The following is a 16,591-nucleotide window of genomic DNA, read 5'->3' on the forward strand; positions in this document are numbered from 1 at the left end:
ATGGAGTGGTACGCCGCCAACAACGTGCAGGTGGTTCCCAAGGACAAGAACCCTACCAACACGCCAGAGCTCCGCCCAAGTGAGAAATACTGGGCTATTGTCAAGCGGAACCTAAAGAAGACCAAAAAAACTGCTAAGGACGAGCAGCAGTTCAAGGCAAACTGGCTTTCTGCGGCGAAGAAGGTGGACAAGGTGGCTGTACAAAATCTGATGGCAGGTGTCAAGCGTGAGGCCCGGCAATTCGGATTTGGAAAAGCGAAAGCCTAACTGAATATTTTTCCTGAATTTTATACTAATTGAACTTGAAAAATAAATTTAATTTGATTTTTTAAATAAACGATTTCACCGATTTACACGCGTTTTCCCTTGCCCAAATTTTGACCGTATCACCCTTTATATTCCAGTTTGTACTAATCGTAATGGTTATTTGCTTACTTATCCCAATGAATGTGCAATGCAAGCTGCTGAAATGTAAGTTTCTTACAATTTTAAAAATTTATAAATTTTAATATATAAAATTTCTCAAATTTTATACACAAAACAATCTTTTTTTACAGGAATTACTAAGGCGTTCGATGGAGAGTGTACAATAAGTAATACAATTCCATGAAAGGCCTATTCTAAATAAAAATAAAACATTGAATAAAGTATGATTAGTTATTCGTATCGTACCTTTGTATTTATTTTATACTAGCAAAATTTATTTACGCATGGAATTTTGCAGACCTCATTGAAAAGTTTAGCAACTTTTGGACTTGAAGCCTTAGTCCTCAGGACAATATTTTATATGGAATTTATAGAAATTTTTTTCAAAATTTTAATTCTAAGTTTCAATAGTTTTATTTATTTTTTCTATAGAAAAGGTTTTCAAAATTGTATTTCTATAGAAAATTTTGTTAAAATTGTATTTCTATAGACTGTTTGCAACACCCAGAAGGAGACGAGATAGACACATGGTGCCTTTGGCAAAAATGCTCAGGGTGGGCTCCTGAGTCGGTATAGCCATATCCATCTGTCCGTGAACACATTTTTTTAATCAAAGTCTAGGTCGCAGTTTTAGTCCAATCGACTTCAAATTTGGCAAAAGTATGTATTTTGGCTCAGAATAGAACCCTATTGATTTTGGAAGAAATCGGTTCAGATTTAGATATAACTTCCATATATATATTTCGCCCGATATGGACTTATATGGCCCCAGAAGCCAGAGTTTTACCTAATTTGCTTAAAATTTTGCACAAGAAGAACAATTAGTCAAGTCAAGTTTGCCAAAATTTATTGAATTTATGATCAAGTGTGCCAAATTTTATTGAAATCGGTTCAGATTTAGATATAGCTCCCATATATATCTTTCGCTCGATATGGACTAATACGGCCCCAGAAGCCAGAGTTTTAACCCAATTTGGTTGACATTTTGCACTAGGAGTACAATTAATAGTGTAGTCAAGTGTGCCAAATTTTATTGAAATCAGTTCAGATTTAGATATAGCTCCCATATCGTTCGTTCGCCCGATTTACACTCATATGACCACAGTGGCCAATCTTTTACTCCGATTTAATTGAAATTTTGCACAGGGAGTAGAATTAGCATTGTAGCTATGCGTGCCAAATTTGGCTGAAATTGGTTCAGATTTAGATATAGCTCCCATATATAGCTTTCGCCCGATTTACACTCATATGACCACAGAGGCAAATTTTTTGCCCGATTTAGTTGAAATTTTGTACAGGGAGTAGAATTAGCATTGTAGTTATGCGTGCCAAATTTGTTGCTCCGATTTAGTAGAAATTTTGCACAAGGAGTAGAATTAGCATTGTAGCTATGCGTGCCAAATTTGGTTGAAATCGGTCCAGATTTAGATATATCTCCCATATATAGCTTTCGCCCGATTTAAACTCATATGACCACAGAGGCCAATTTTTAACTCCGATTTAGTTGAAATTTAGCACAGGGAGTATAATTAGCATTGTAGCTACGCGTGCCAGATTTGGTTGAAATCGGATAAGATTTAGATATAGCTCCCATATATATGTTTTTCTGATTTCGACAAAAATGGTCAAAATACCAACATTTTCATTGTAAAGTCGCCACTGCTTAGTCGAAAAGTTGTAAAAAGGACTCTAATATTCCTAAACTTCTAATACATATATATCGAGCGATAAATCATAAATAAACTTTTGCGAAGTTTCCTTAAAATTGCTTCCGATTTAAACGTTTCCCATATTTATACCCTGCGCCACACTGTGGAATAGGGTATTATAAGTTAGTGCATATGTATGTAACGCCAAGAAATAGTGGTCATAGACCCATCTTTTAGTATACCGATCGGCTTAGAATTAAATTCTGAGTCGATTTAGCGATGTCCGTCTGTCTGTCTGTCGGTCTGTCTGTCCGTCTGTCTGTCTGGCCGTCTGTCTGTCTGTTCATGTATGTTTGTGCGCAAAGTACAGCTCGCAATTTAAGTCCGATCGTCCTCAAATTTGGCATAGGGCCGTTTCTTGGGACAGAGACAATCGCTATTGGTTTTGGAAAAAATCGGTTCAGATTTAGATATAGCTGCCATATATATTTATCCCGATGTGGTCATAGTTAACGTGTTTATCAATCGATTTTCTTGAAATACCGTACATCCAAATATTTTATGAATCTCGAAAATCTTGCAAAATATCAGCCAAATCGGTTCAGATTTAGATATAGCTCCCATATATATCTTTCGTCCGATTTAGACTCATATGACCACAGACGCCAATGTTTACTACCGATCTCCGTGAGGGTAGTAAACTTTGGTAGAATTGACATTCTACCAATGTTTGGTTAATTTGATTGAAATCGGTTCAAATTTAGATATAGCTCCCATATATCTTTCGTCCGATTTGAACTTATATGGCCACAAAAGAGTTTTGCCGTGATTTGCTTCAAATTTTGCACAAGGGGTACGTTTAATAGTATCGTTAAGTGTGTCAAATTTTGTTAAAATCGGTTCAGATTTAGATATAGCTCATATATATATATATATATATATATATATATATATATATATATATATATATATATATATATATATATATATATATATATATATATATATATATATATATATATATATATATATATATATATATATATATATATATATATATATATATATATATATATATATATATATATATATCTTTCGCCCGATTTGGACTTATATGGTCTCAAAAGCCAGAGTTTTGCCCTGACTTACTTCAAATTTTGCACAAGCGGTACTTTTAACGATACTATTGTATGTATCAAATATGGTCAAAATCGATTCAGATTTAGATATAGCTCCCATATATATATTTCGTCCGATTTGAACTTATATGGCCTCAAAATCCAGGGTTTTGCCGTGATGTGCTTCAAATTTCGCACAAGGAGTACGTTTAGTAGTATAGGTAATTGTGGCAAATTTGGTTGAAATCGGTTCAGATTTAGATATGGCTCCCATATATATCTCCCGTCCGATTTGCACTCATATGACCAGGGGGGCCATTTACGTGAAATTTCGCATAGATACCAGAATTATTATTCTAACTATGCATGTATTGCACCCATATATACGTACACCAGAGTTGGGGAAATATGGTAGACTGTTTCATATTTTAGACCCATTTTCAATGGGATTTTCCTCCAATTGACTGGATAGTTTCCTCAGAGAATACAAATATGGCCAAAATTCTCACACTTTACACAAAATTCTGTGATGATTTCCCCATATCCTACACACCGCAATGCCAAAATTTCCACAGAACGGATGAGTTTTAAATAAGGCTCCAAGTCGCCCGACTAGACCAAATAATATATCACAACCCACACTTGACCACATATCTTGGCGAGATCTAACCAATATCCTTGTAAAATCGCCACTGCTGAGTAGCAAAAATTGTAAATATTACTCTAATCGTCCTATATCTCGAATACATATGTATCGCCTGAAAACTCATAAATCTCTTTTGTACAATTTCTCTCGCTTCATATTTCCCATATTTTTTACTAACATTGTGTTTCATCCCAGGGCGTTAGCCGATTTAAATTTTAATTCTAGAGTTTTTGTAGAAGTACAAAAAAATTGTTTCCATTAAAAGTATTTGTATCTGGAAATGCAAGCTTTTATATAGCTCCCAGCAAATTTTAAGTAGTTGAGATGGTAACACAAATGTTTGTCTACATAGTGGTGCAGGGTATAATATATTCGGCCCCGCCCGACTTTAGACTTTACTTACTTGTTTTTTACTAACAATGTTCCACCCTAGTGCATTAACCGACTTACATTTTGAGTCTATAGTTTTTGTAGAAGTCTATCAAATTCTGTCCAGATCGAGTGATATTTATACCCTTCACCACTACTGTGGTACAGGGTATAATAAGTTTGTGCATTTGTATGTAACGCCAAGAAGGAGTAATCATAGACCAACCTTTTAGTATACGGATCGGCTTAGAATTAAATTCTGAGTCGATTTAGCGATGTCCATCTGTCTGTCTGTCCGTCTGTCTGTCCGTCTGTCTGTCTGTCTGTTGATGTATTTTTGTGTGCAAAGTACAGCTCGCAGTTTTAGTCCGATTGTTCTAAAATTTGGTATAGGGTCCTGTTTCGGCTCAAAGACGATCCCTATTGATTTTGGAAAAAATCGGTTCAGATTTATATATAGCTGCCATATATATTTTTCACCGATCTGGTGATAATTGGCGTGTATATCAACCTATCTTCCTCAAATTCCGTACATCCGAATATTTTATGAGTCTCGAAAAACTTGCAAAATATCAGCAAAATCGGTTCAGATTTCGATATAACTCCCATATATAGCTTTCGCCCGATTTACACTCATTTGCCCACAGAGGCCAATTTCTTGCTCCGATTTAGTTGAAATTTTGCATAGAGAGTAGAATTAGCGTTGTTACTATGCGTGCCAAATTTGGTTGAAATCGGTTCAGATTTGGATATATCTCCCATATAAAGCTTTCGCCCGATTTACACTCATATGACCACAGAGGCCAATTTTTAACTCCGATTTAGTTGAAATTTCGCACAGGGAGTAGAATTAGCATTGTAGCTATGCGTGCCAAATTTTGTTGAAATCGGTTCAGATTTAGATATAGCTCCCATATATATGTTTTTCTGATTTCGACAAAAATGGTCAAAGTACCAACATTTTCCTTATAAAATCGCTACTGCTTAGTCGAAAAGTTGTAAAAATGACTCTAATTTTCTTAAACTTCTAATACACATATATCGAGCGATAAATCATGAATAAATTTTTTCGAAGTTTCCTTAAAATTGCTTCAGATTTAAACGTTTCCCATATTTATTTTTTACTAACATTGTGTTCCACCCTAGTGCATTATCCGACTTAAATTTTGAGTCTATAGATTTTGCAGAAGTCTATCAAATTCTTCCAGATCGAGTGACATTTAAATGTATGTATTTGGGACAAACCTTTATATATAGCCCCCAACACATTTGACGGATGTGATATGGTATCGAAAATTTAGATCTACAAAGTGGTGCAGGGTATAATATAGTCGGCCCCGCCCGACTTTAGACTTTCCTTACTGGTTTAATGTATGTATTTGGGACAAACCTTTATATATAGCCCCCAACACATATGACGGATGTGATATGGTATCGAAAATTTAGATCTACAAAGTGGTACAGGGTATAATATAGTCGGCCCCGCCCGACTTTAGACTTTCCTTACTTGTTTATATTATTTTTTTAATTGCATAACATTGCATAAAAATGCTTTTTTTTAATTTTATTTTTATACAAGATTGAATTCATTATGATTTTGTTGTTGAAATGCATAGTTGTGTTAATTTTCTGTTCTAAAGAACATATAAATATGAAATAAATATTTTTGTTTTTAACCAAAAAATTAGTTTGGTTTTAATATTATTAACATTGCAGATTTTTTGAAGATTTTTAAAATGGAAGTGACGATTATGACGATTTTTTCAGAAAAAAAAATGACGACTATTCTTGAAATTTTATTGGCAGCCCTGCTAGTGACTAAAGTACTGATTACATTTATTGCTTAGTGGTAATGAAATTTTGCATATGTCATTTTTTGGACTAACAGATTAGTTCGCTGAAAAATTGTCAATAATTTAGAATAGGCACCACATATATATCTAACCAATATTTTTAGAGCTCATACTCAATAAATTGAAAGTCATTAAAAAATAAAAACAAAAAATAAAACTTAAAATCAGATTTATATGTATCGCTCGATTTAAATTAATGTAGTATGTGTGAATACCTTCAACAGTCCATGCTCTTATATTGGCCATATAAAACTATTGAAACTTAGTTTCAAGACTGAACCACGTAAAAATTTAGATGGATTCTGAGGAAAGGGCCAGTGTTTATCGATGCCATAGTGAATTCAAACGACGTCGTAATTCACTCCAAGACGAATTTCGTGAAGGTCGAGCAAACTCAGTTTCGTTCCGATATCGCATGATCGTCAAGTGACTTATCGTGAGATTAAGACAACCTTAGGCATTAATGGGACCAGCATACAATCAATATTGCATGAACATTTGACCGTCAAAAAAATTTGTTCGTGTTAGCACACGAAAAGGCTCATGTCGATTGGTTGAAAGATAAATACGATCACGGTGTTTAGAAACACGTCTGTGGCATCGTGGCAGGTGATGAATCGTGAATTTATGCGTATGATCCCGAAAGTAAGCAGCAGTCGGCTGAATGAGTATTTCAAGATGAGCCGAAACCAAAAAAAATTGCTACCTCGCGAAGCACTTTGCATAAGAAAATGATCGCCTGTTTTTCGGAAAAACTGGACATGTCGCACTCGTAGCACTAGAGCAACGCAGTGCTATACAACTAACTGGTATACAACCATTTGCTTGCCAGTTGTATTCAAAAATAACAAGTAAGGAAAGTCTAAAGTCGTGCGGGCCGACTATATTATACCCTGCACCACTTTGTAGATCTAAATTTTCGATACCATATCACATCCGTCAATTGTGCTGGGTGCTTTATATAAAGGTTTGTCCCAAATACATACCTTTAAATATCACTCGATCTGGACAGAATTTGAGAGACTATTACAAAATCTATAGACTAAAAATTTAAGTCGGCTAATGCACTAGGGTGGAACACAATTTTAGTAAGAAAATATGGCAAACATTTAAATCTGAAGCAATTTTAAGGAAACTTCGCAAAAGTTTATTTATGATTTATCGCTCGATATATATGTATTAGAAGTTTAGGAAAATTAGAGTAATTTTTACAACTTTTCGACTAAGCAGTGGCGATTTAATAAGAAAAATGTTGGTATTTTGACCATTTTTGTCGAAATCAGAAAAATATATATATGGGAGCTATATCTACATCTGAACCGATTTCAATCAAATTTGGCACACATGACTATATTACTAATTGTACTCCTAGTGCAAAATTTCAACCAAATTGGGCCAAAACTATGGCTTCTGGGGCCATATAAGTCCATATGGGGCGAAAAATATATATGGAAACTATATCTAAATCTGAACCGATTTCAATCGAATTTGACATACATGACTATACTACCACTTGTACTCCTTGTGCAAAATTTCAAGCTAATCGGGATAAAACTCTGGCTTCTGGGATAAAGATATATATGGGAGCTATATCTAAATCTGAATCGATTTCAACCAAATTTGGCATGCATAGCTACAATGCTAAATCTACTCCCTGTGCAAAATTTCAACCAAATTGGGCCAAAACTTTGGCTTTTAGGACCATATTAGTCCATATCGGGCGAAAGATATATATGGGAGCTATATCTAAGTCTGAACCGATTTCAATCAAATTTTGCATACTTGACTATACGACTAAGTGTTATGTTTCTACAAAATTTCAAGCCAATCGGTATAAAACTCTGGCTGCTGGGTCCATATTAGTGCATATCGGGCGAAAGATATATATGGGAGCTATATCTAAATCTGAATCGATTTCTTCCAAAATCAATAGGGTTCTATTGTGACCCAAATTAGGAACATGCGCCAAATTTGAAGGCGATTGGACTCAAATTGCGACCTAGACTTTGATCACAAAAATGTGTTCACAGACAGAAGGACGCATAGACAGACGGACATGTTTATATCGACTCAGGGACCCACCCTGAGCATTATTGCCAAAGACACCATATGCACTAACTTATAATGCCCTGTTCCACAGTGTGGCGCAGGGTATAAAAACACTAAAACCAAACGCGTCGATTTGATGGGTCATTCGCCGCATAGACCTGACTCGGCCCCCAATGACTTCTTTTTATTCCCATACGTATTGCCATATTGCCACTTGGAGAACCATTCTAAATTGGGGCTGATTATTAATTTAAATCTGTGCCGTTGGTATTTTGCATGTCCACACGGTTTAGCTAAACCGGATTTTGCCACAACAATTTTTACATTTTCAACAATTTGAAAACGCGTTGCATTCAGACGTTTTTCAAATTGCTCTTCAGTAAGAATTTCACAATTTTATTAGTCATGTTTTCTTGTAGTCCTCGATGCTACATTTGTGTGAGCTATCCAGAACCTTGTTGCACTGGTGATCTATCCAGAACATCTCATAACGTCGGTGTTGCCAAATGCCATTTTGATAAAATAACGTTTATTCGATTTACAAAAGCAATTTAAGGTGATTAATTTGTCGAATAACATGAAATTAAGAGTGGTAAAGTGTCCCAAATAATCACAACAGTAAATATTTATTACTATTTAAGCACTTCATACATTAAAAATGTAAGATTTCACTTGTTTTCTGTGATCCTGTACTATAAAAAAAATCTAAAATATTTTCAATGTCACGTTTTCATGCCTTAAGGTGCTAAGCCCTAATAAACCTCGTGGAAGTGAAAAGATGTGAGGAAATATGTAATTAACCAGAAAAGTAAAAAAATTAATTACTTTTCATAGAAATGTTTCTACATCTTGTAAAAAAAATCAACGTTTATCACAAAAAGTATATGATTTTCTTCCAAACAAACTTCCTCGCAGCGAAAAGCAAATGCGAAACAATAAAGCGATTTTCGATGATTAATATTTGTATTTGCTCTAATGCGAAAATATAAATGGTAACCCTCGCTACGTATTTTCCCATATAATTAGGGCTTATTTTTTAATCGATTTTTCCCCGATTAATCTGTCCGATCACAAACCACATAAAATGATTCTTTAAACTTTTTATTTAAGGCACATTTTTCTCATTCCATTTACATTATCACATTTTATTTACATTCTCCATCATAAGCTTTTGTAACAGCTGCAACAAAAAAAAATTATAAGATAACACAAAATAAAATTCCAATAGAAAAAAATTGCATCGCAATAAATTCTCTTACATTTTCCTAGCTTGCAAGCAGCAGCTTCCATGGCGCATTCGTTGGGATAGGTGTTATAGCTTCCATCATGTTCTCCGCAAACAGGAGAAAAGTTCATGGGGCAAGGACGCAAGCAATCATCTCCTCTAGCCAAGGCCAACAAGGTCACAACCAAAGTGAAGCAAAGAAATAAGAAACGCATTTTTGTTTTCTTCTAAACGAACTGAGCAAACAATACTATAGAAATATTTTTAAAGACTATTCTTTAAGCTACGAATTGAATTCTATTTATATAGTTTCAAGTACTTTTATATGTTTTGTTTTTCGTTCTACATGAAGACTAGACAAACAAAAAAAAAAACTAATCAAAATAGAAATATTTGACCCAGTAGATAAGAAATGTCATTCGAGCGGATTTATGGCACATTGTAGAAAAGATTTTTCGAAGAATTAATAGATTTTCAAAGAAATGTAATAGAATAGATTAAATTGTGCAATTGAGGAAGATTTGTAAATAATGCAATATTTTTAAATAAAAAAAATATTAAGTGTTATGATCTTATGCTTTTTTTATCTTAAATCTATGGATAAAAATATCCTTAGAGACTAAAAATAATTATACAATGGGTAAATATATAATTCAATGTGGGCAATTGAATAATACCGAGGCGATCCTTATAAGACGGGAGATTATGAAAATGCCAACCGCTATTTCAAAGACAAATAAAAAGGAACTATTTCTGAAGATTCTGTTTTGTTCGAAAAAAATGCTAAAGACTAATAATATATTCTTGTTTAATTTTTATACCCTGCGCCACACTGTGGAACAGGGTATTATAAGTTAGTGTATATGTTTGCAACACCCAGAAGGAGAGGAGATAGACATATGGTGTCTTTGGCAATATTGTTCAGGGTCGGCCCCTGAGTCGATCTAGCCATGTCCGTCTGTCCGTCTTTCTGTGAACACATTTTTATAATCAAAGTCTAGTTCGCAATTTAAGTATTTTGGGCCAGAATAGAACCCTATTGATTTTGGAAGAAATCGGTTAAGTTTTAGATATATCTCCCATATATATCTTTTGCCCGAATTTTAGCCTGATTTACTTTAAATTTTGCACAAGAAGTGCAATTGATAGTGTCGTAAAGTGTGCCGAATTTTGTTGAAATAGGTTCAGATTTAGATATAGTTTTCGCCCGATATGCACTTATAAGGCCCCCGAAGCAAGAGTTCTTCCCTACTTTGCTTTAAATTTTGCACAGGGAGTAAAATTAATATTGTAGCTTTGCATGCCAAATTTGGTTTGAAATCGGTTCAGATTTAGAGATAACTCCCATATTTTTTTTCATTTGATGCCACATATAATTATGAGCTATACCTGAATTTGCTATGAACGGTATTTTACAAGTATGTTTTTTATCAATCTTGAATTATGTCGATTAACAAATTAAATAAATATGGTCACTAGATAGGGTCAAATTTCTGTAACGGTACCTTTGTATACATGCTCGTTGTTTCCACTACGGCAATTTGAGAGCCTACTTTTTTATACCCTCCATCATAGGATGGGGGTATATTAACTTTGTCATTCCGTTTGTAACACATCGAAATATTGCTGTAAGACCCCATAAAGTATATATATTCTGGGCCGTGGTGAAATTCTGGGTCGATCTAAGCATGTCCGTCCGTCCGTCCGTCCGTCCGTCCGTCCGTCTGTTGAAATCACGCTAACTTCCGAACGAAACAATCTATCGACTTGAAACTTGACACAAGTAGTTGTTATCGATATAGGTCGGATGGTATTGAAAATGGGCCACATCGGTCCACTTTTACGTATAGCCCCCATATAAAGGGACCCTCAGATTTGGCTTGTGGAGCCTCTAACAGAAGCATATTTCATCCGATCCGGCTGAAATTTGGTATATGGTGTTGGTATATGGTCTCTAACAACCATGCAAAAATTGGTCCACATCAGTTCATAATTATATATAGCCCCCATATAAACCGATACCCAGATTTGGCTTGCGGAGCCTAAAAGAGAAGCAAATTTCATCCGATCCGGCTGAAATTTGGTACATGGTGTTGGTATATGGTCTCTAACAACCGTGCAAAAATTGGTCCATATAGGTCCATAATTATATATAGCCCCCATATAAACCGATCCCCAGATTTGGCTTGCGGAGCCTCAAAGAGAAGCAAATTTCATCCGATCCGGCTGAAATTTGGTACATTATGTTGGTATATGGTCTCTAACAACCATGCAAAAATTGGTCCACATCGGTCCATAATTATATATAGACCCCATATAAACCGATCTCCAGATTTGGCTTGCGAAGCCTCAAAGAGAAGCAAATTGCATCCGATCCGGCTGAAATTTGGTACATGGTATTGGTATAAGGTCTCTAACGACCGTGCAAAAATTGGTTCACATCGGTCCATAATTATATATAGCCCCCATATAAAGCGATCCCCAGATTTGGGTTGCGGAGCCTCAAAGAGAAGCATATTTCATCCGATCCGCCTGAAATTTGGTACATGATATTGGTATATGGTCTCTAACAACCATGCAAAAATTGGTCCACATCGGTTCATAATTATATATAGCCCCCATATAAACCGATCCCCAGATTTGGCTTGCGAAGTCTCAAAGGAAGCAAATTTCATCCAATCCGGTTGTAATTTGGAACATGGTGTTAGTATATGATCTTTAACAACCGTGGCAGAATTGGTCCATATCGGTCCGTAATTATATATAGCCCCATATAAAACGTTCGCCAGATTTGACATCCGGAGCCTCTTGGAGGAGCAAAATTCATCCCATCCGGTTCAAATTAGGAACGTGGTGTTAGTATATGGTCGCTAACAACCATACCAAAATTAGTCCAATCACACAAAAATTGGTCCATATCGGTTCATAATCATGGTTGCCACTAGAGCCAAAAATAATCTACCAAAATTTTATTTCTAGAGAAAATTTTGTCAAAATTTTATTTCTAGAGAAAGTTTTGTTAAAATTTTATTCGGTTCATAATAAAATTTTCATCATTGTCAAAATTTTATTTCTATAGAAAATTTTGTCAAAATTTTATTTTTATAGAAGATTTTGTTTAAATTTTATTCGGTTTATAATCATGGTTGCCACTCGAGCCAAAAATAATCTACCAAGATTTTATTTCTATAGAAAATTTTGTCAAAAGTTTATTTCTATAGAAAATTTTGTTAAAATTTTATTTCTGTAGAAAATTTTGTCAAAATTTTCTTTCTATAGAAAATTTTGTCAAAATTTTTATTTCTATAGAAAATTTTGTCAAAATTTTTATTTCTATAGAAAATTTTGTGAAAATTTTATTTCTGTAAAAAATTTTGTCAAAATTTTATGTCTACTTTGTCAAGCTGAATTATATACGTATTGAATCGATCTTTTTGATTTAATATATACCACGTATGGACTTACATCAATTTAGAAGATGGTGTTAGGAGGTTTTAAGATACCTTGCCATCGGCAAGCGTTACCGCAACTTAAGTAATTCGATTCTGGATGGCAGTGTTTAGAGGAAGTTTCTACGCAATCCATGATGAAGGGTACATAAGCTTCGGCCTGGCCGAACTTACGGCCGTATATACTTGTTTAAAATTCTAACTATCACTTTCGCTTTTGGGGGGTCGGAAAAAAGTTTTGGTGTTCTGAAATTGTCTTCGAATATGCTACAAAACTGGGGGGTGACCGCATCAACTTTTTTTCGTGACCCTATCTAATGGTCACATTTCGGATAACACTAGTTTACAAAATAATTTTTTTTCATGGACATTTGATGAGATGTGACTTTTCTTATGTATATTAATCTGCTGAATTCGACAAAAAAATAATAAATGTTATTATGCAATAGTTTTTGAGATATCCTGTTATTTTTTTGTTTTTCGCTTTTTTTTTCAACAAATTATATCTTGAGTTAGAAATGTCCGATTATATCGCTGTTGGTACTTAAACGAAAGGTATTAATATGACGAATAATCGTGTGTAAAATGCATTTTTGTGTGGGTGCGTGACTAATATTTTTAATTTTTTTTTTAATTCAGCAAATCAAAATACATTATTTTAGAAAAATTTTTATTCTTTCAATATTTAAGTTAAAAAAAAGTAAAAAAAGCAATTCTTTTGAGGAAAAAAGTATTGGCACAGGTAGTTCTAAATTAGTTGTTTGGTACATTTAGTACTTTCTGAGCATTCCTTTTTTTATTTGATAACAGCATCAAGCAGTCTAAACAATGGGTGGACTCAGTTTTTGTTTTTTTTTTGTACCTATATTCTCCCATTCTTCCATAAAAATTGTACCAAATCCCAGCAAAATCGGTTAATAATAGTGGCCTGAATACAGCGAACAACAAATAAAGGGTGATTCTTTTGAGGTTAGGATTTTCATGCATTAGTATTTGACAGATCACGTGGGATTTCAGACATGGTGTCAAAGAGAAAGATGCTCAGTATGCTTTGACATTTCATCATGAATAGACTTACTAACGAGCAACGCTTGCAAATCATTGAATTTTATTACCAAAATCAGTGTTCGGTTCGAAATGTGTTTCGCGCTTTACGTCCGATTTATGGTCTACATAATCGACCAAGTGAGCAAACAATTAATGCGATTGTGACCAAGTTTCGCACTCAGTTTACTTTATTGGACATTAAACCAACCACACGAATGCGTACAGTGCGTACAGAAGAGAATATTGCGTCTGTTTCTGAGAGTGTTGCTGAAGACCGTGAAATGTCGATTCGTCGCCGTTCGCATCAATTGGGTTTGTGTTATTCGACCACATGGAAGATTTTACGCAAAGATCTTGGTGTAAAATCGTATAAAATACAGCTCGTGCAAGAACTGAAGCCGAACGATCTGCCACAACGTCGAATTTTCAGTGAATGGGCCCTAGAAAAGTTGGCAGAAAATCCGCTTTTTTATCGACAAATTTTGTTCAGCAATGAGGCTCATTTCTGGTTGAATGGCTACGTAAATAAGCAAAATTGCCGCATTTGGAGTGAAGAGCAACCAGAAGCCGTTCAAGAACTGCCCATGCATCCCGAAAAATGCACTGTTTGGTGTGGTTTGTACGCTGGTGGAATCATTGGACCGTATTTTTTCAAAGATGCTGTTGGACGCAACGTTACGGTGAATGGCGATCACTATCGTTCGATGCTAACAAACTTTTTGTTGCCAAAAATGGAAGAACTGAACTTGGTTGACATGTGGTTTCAACAAGATGGCGCTACATGCCACACAGCTCGCGATTCTATGGCCATTTTGAGGGAAAACTTCGGAGAACAATTCATCTCAAGAAATGGACCGGTAAGTTGGCCACCAAGATCATGCGATTTGACGCCTTTAGACTATTTTTTGTGGGGCTACGTCAAGTCTAAAGTCTACAGAAATAAGCCAGCAACTATTCCAGCTTTGGAAGACAACATTTCCGAAGAAATTCGGGCTATTCCGGCCGAATTGCTCGAAAAAGTTGCCCAAAATTGGACTTTCCGAATGGACCACCTAAGACGCAGCCGCGGTCAACATTTAAATGAAATTATCTTCAAAAAGTAAATGAACCGATGAGATTTTGCAAATTTTATGCGTTTTTTTTTTAAAAAGTTATCAAGCTCTTAACAAATCACCCTTTACATGGTCAGGCAGACGGACACCAATGGCTAAACCGACTCAGGAAGTGGTTCTGAGACGATCGATATATATTATGGAGTTTAAATTAAATAAAGGGTGATACGGTCAAAATTTGGTCAATATAAACTTGACGTATTTCTTTCAATTTTGCATTTAAAAAACCTGAACACCCCTCATTTTGAAGGTGTGTGTATGTAGAATGTTGCTCCTATTTTGATTTTGGAATTCACTCTTCAGTTGTCAAAATGCCGTCCAAGCAAGAAGAGCAGCGTATCAAAATTTTGCTCGCGCATCGCGAAAATCCGAGCTACTCGCACGCAAAGCTGGCAAAATCGCTATAAGTTGCCAAATAAACCGTTACAAATGTAATTAAAGTGTTTGGGAAACGTTTGTCGACAGCCAGGAAGTCTGGATCGGGGGGAAATCGAAAACCGGAAGCCGCTGAGACGACAAAGAGAGTTGCCGGTAGTTTCAAGCGAAACCCTAACCTCTCTCTCCGAGATGCCGCAAATAAGCTGGGTGTATCGTCTACAACCGTGCATCGAGCCAAAAAACGAGCCGGACTATCGACTTACAAGAAGGTAGTGACTTCAAATCGCGATTATAAACAAAATACGACGGCCAAAGCGCGATCCAGGAGGCTGTACACGACGATGCTGACGAAGTTTGACTGCGTGGTAATGGACGACGAAACCTACGTCAAAGCCGACTACAAGCAGCTTCCGGGACAGGAGTTTTATACGGCTAAAGGAAGGGGAAAGGTAGCAGATATTTTCAAGCACATAAAACTGTCAAAGTTCGCAAAGAAATATCTGGTTTGGCAAGCCATCTGTACCTGTGGCTTGAAAAGCAGCATTTTCATAGCATCCGGGACTGTCAACCAAGAAATTTACGTGAAAGAGTGTTTGAATAAACGTCTGCTGCCTTTCCTGAAAGAAACACGGTTGTCCCGTACTGTTTTGGCCGGATTTGGCATTTTGCCATTACGGTAAAAAGGCCATGGAGTGGTACGACGCCAACAACGTGCAGGTGGTTCCCAAGGACAAGAACCCTCCCAACATGCCAGAGCTCTGCCCAATTGAGAAATACTGGGCTATTGTCAAGCGGAACCTAAAGAAGACCAAAAAACTGCTAAGGACGAGCAGCAGTTCAAGGCAAACTGGCTTTCTGCGGCGAAGAAGGTGGACAAGGTGGCGGTACAAAATCTGATGGCAGGATTTGGAAAAGCGAAAGCCTAACTGAATATTTTTCCTGAATTTTATACTAATTGAACTTGAAAAAGGAATTTAATTTGATTTTTTAAATAAACGATTTCACCGATTTACACGCGTTTTCCCTTGACCAAATTTTGACCGTATCACCCTTTATTATTGGTAGGCAAATTTTCTCACAGATACCCTGACCATTATGTGGTTTAGGATGCTGTGCCAATACTTATGTGCGGCACCGTATATAAAGTAGCTGTATCTAAATCTGTACCGATTTTGATGAAATTTCGCATACTTGAAGGGTGTTACAAAAAATACTCTGTGTTGACTGATCGGTTAGTAAATAGGGGCGATACGGTCCTGTTTATTGAAAT

At 35.7% G+C, this 16,591-nt stretch overlaps 1 protein-coding gene and 1 long non-coding RNA gene across 2 annotated transcripts; one reads left to right on the forward strand and one right to left on the reverse strand.

The window, feature by feature from the left end:
- Positions 1-394: 394 nt before the first annotated feature.
- On the forward strand, positions 395-666 carry LOC142219545 (uncharacterized). Its single transcript, XR_012717625.1, has 2 exons — positions 395-471; positions 558-666. It is a non-coding gene; the product is annotated as an uncharacterized LOC142219545 (long non-coding RNA).
- Positions 667-9,195: 8,529 nt separating this feature from the next.
- Positions 9,196-9,611, reverse strand: LOC142232185 (turripeptide OL11-like). Its single transcript, XM_075303253.1, has 2 exons — positions 9,370-9,611; positions 9,196-9,290 (listed from the first exon to the last, which is right to left on the reverse strand). Exons 1-2 carry the CDS (start codon positions 9,548-9,550, stop codon positions 9,256-9,258), a joined length of 216 nt encoding a protein of 71 aa, XP_075159368.1. The 5' UTR covers positions 9,551-9,611; the 3' UTR covers positions 9,196-9,255.
- Between the last annotated feature and the right edge of the window lie 6,980 nt (positions 9,612-16,591).

This window comes from Haematobia irritans, chromosome 1 (genome assembly GCF_050003625.1).
Source record: "Haematobia irritans isolate KBUSLIRL chromosome 1, ASM5000362v1, whole genome shotgun sequence".
In the NCBI taxonomy this organism is placed as follows: domain Eukaryota; kingdom Metazoa; phylum Arthropoda; class Insecta; order Diptera; family Muscidae; genus Haematobia; species Haematobia irritans.

Coding starts and splice junctions, on each gene's coding strand:
- LOC142232185 (XM_075303253.1), bottom strand. CDS start 9,550: ATGCGTTTCTTATTTCTTTGCTTCACTTTGGTTGTGACCTTGTTGGCC. Junction 9,291..9,369: donor TGCTTGCAAGCTAGGAAAAT/GTAAGAGAATTT, acceptor TTTTTGTTGCAG/CTGTTACAAAAGCTTATGAT.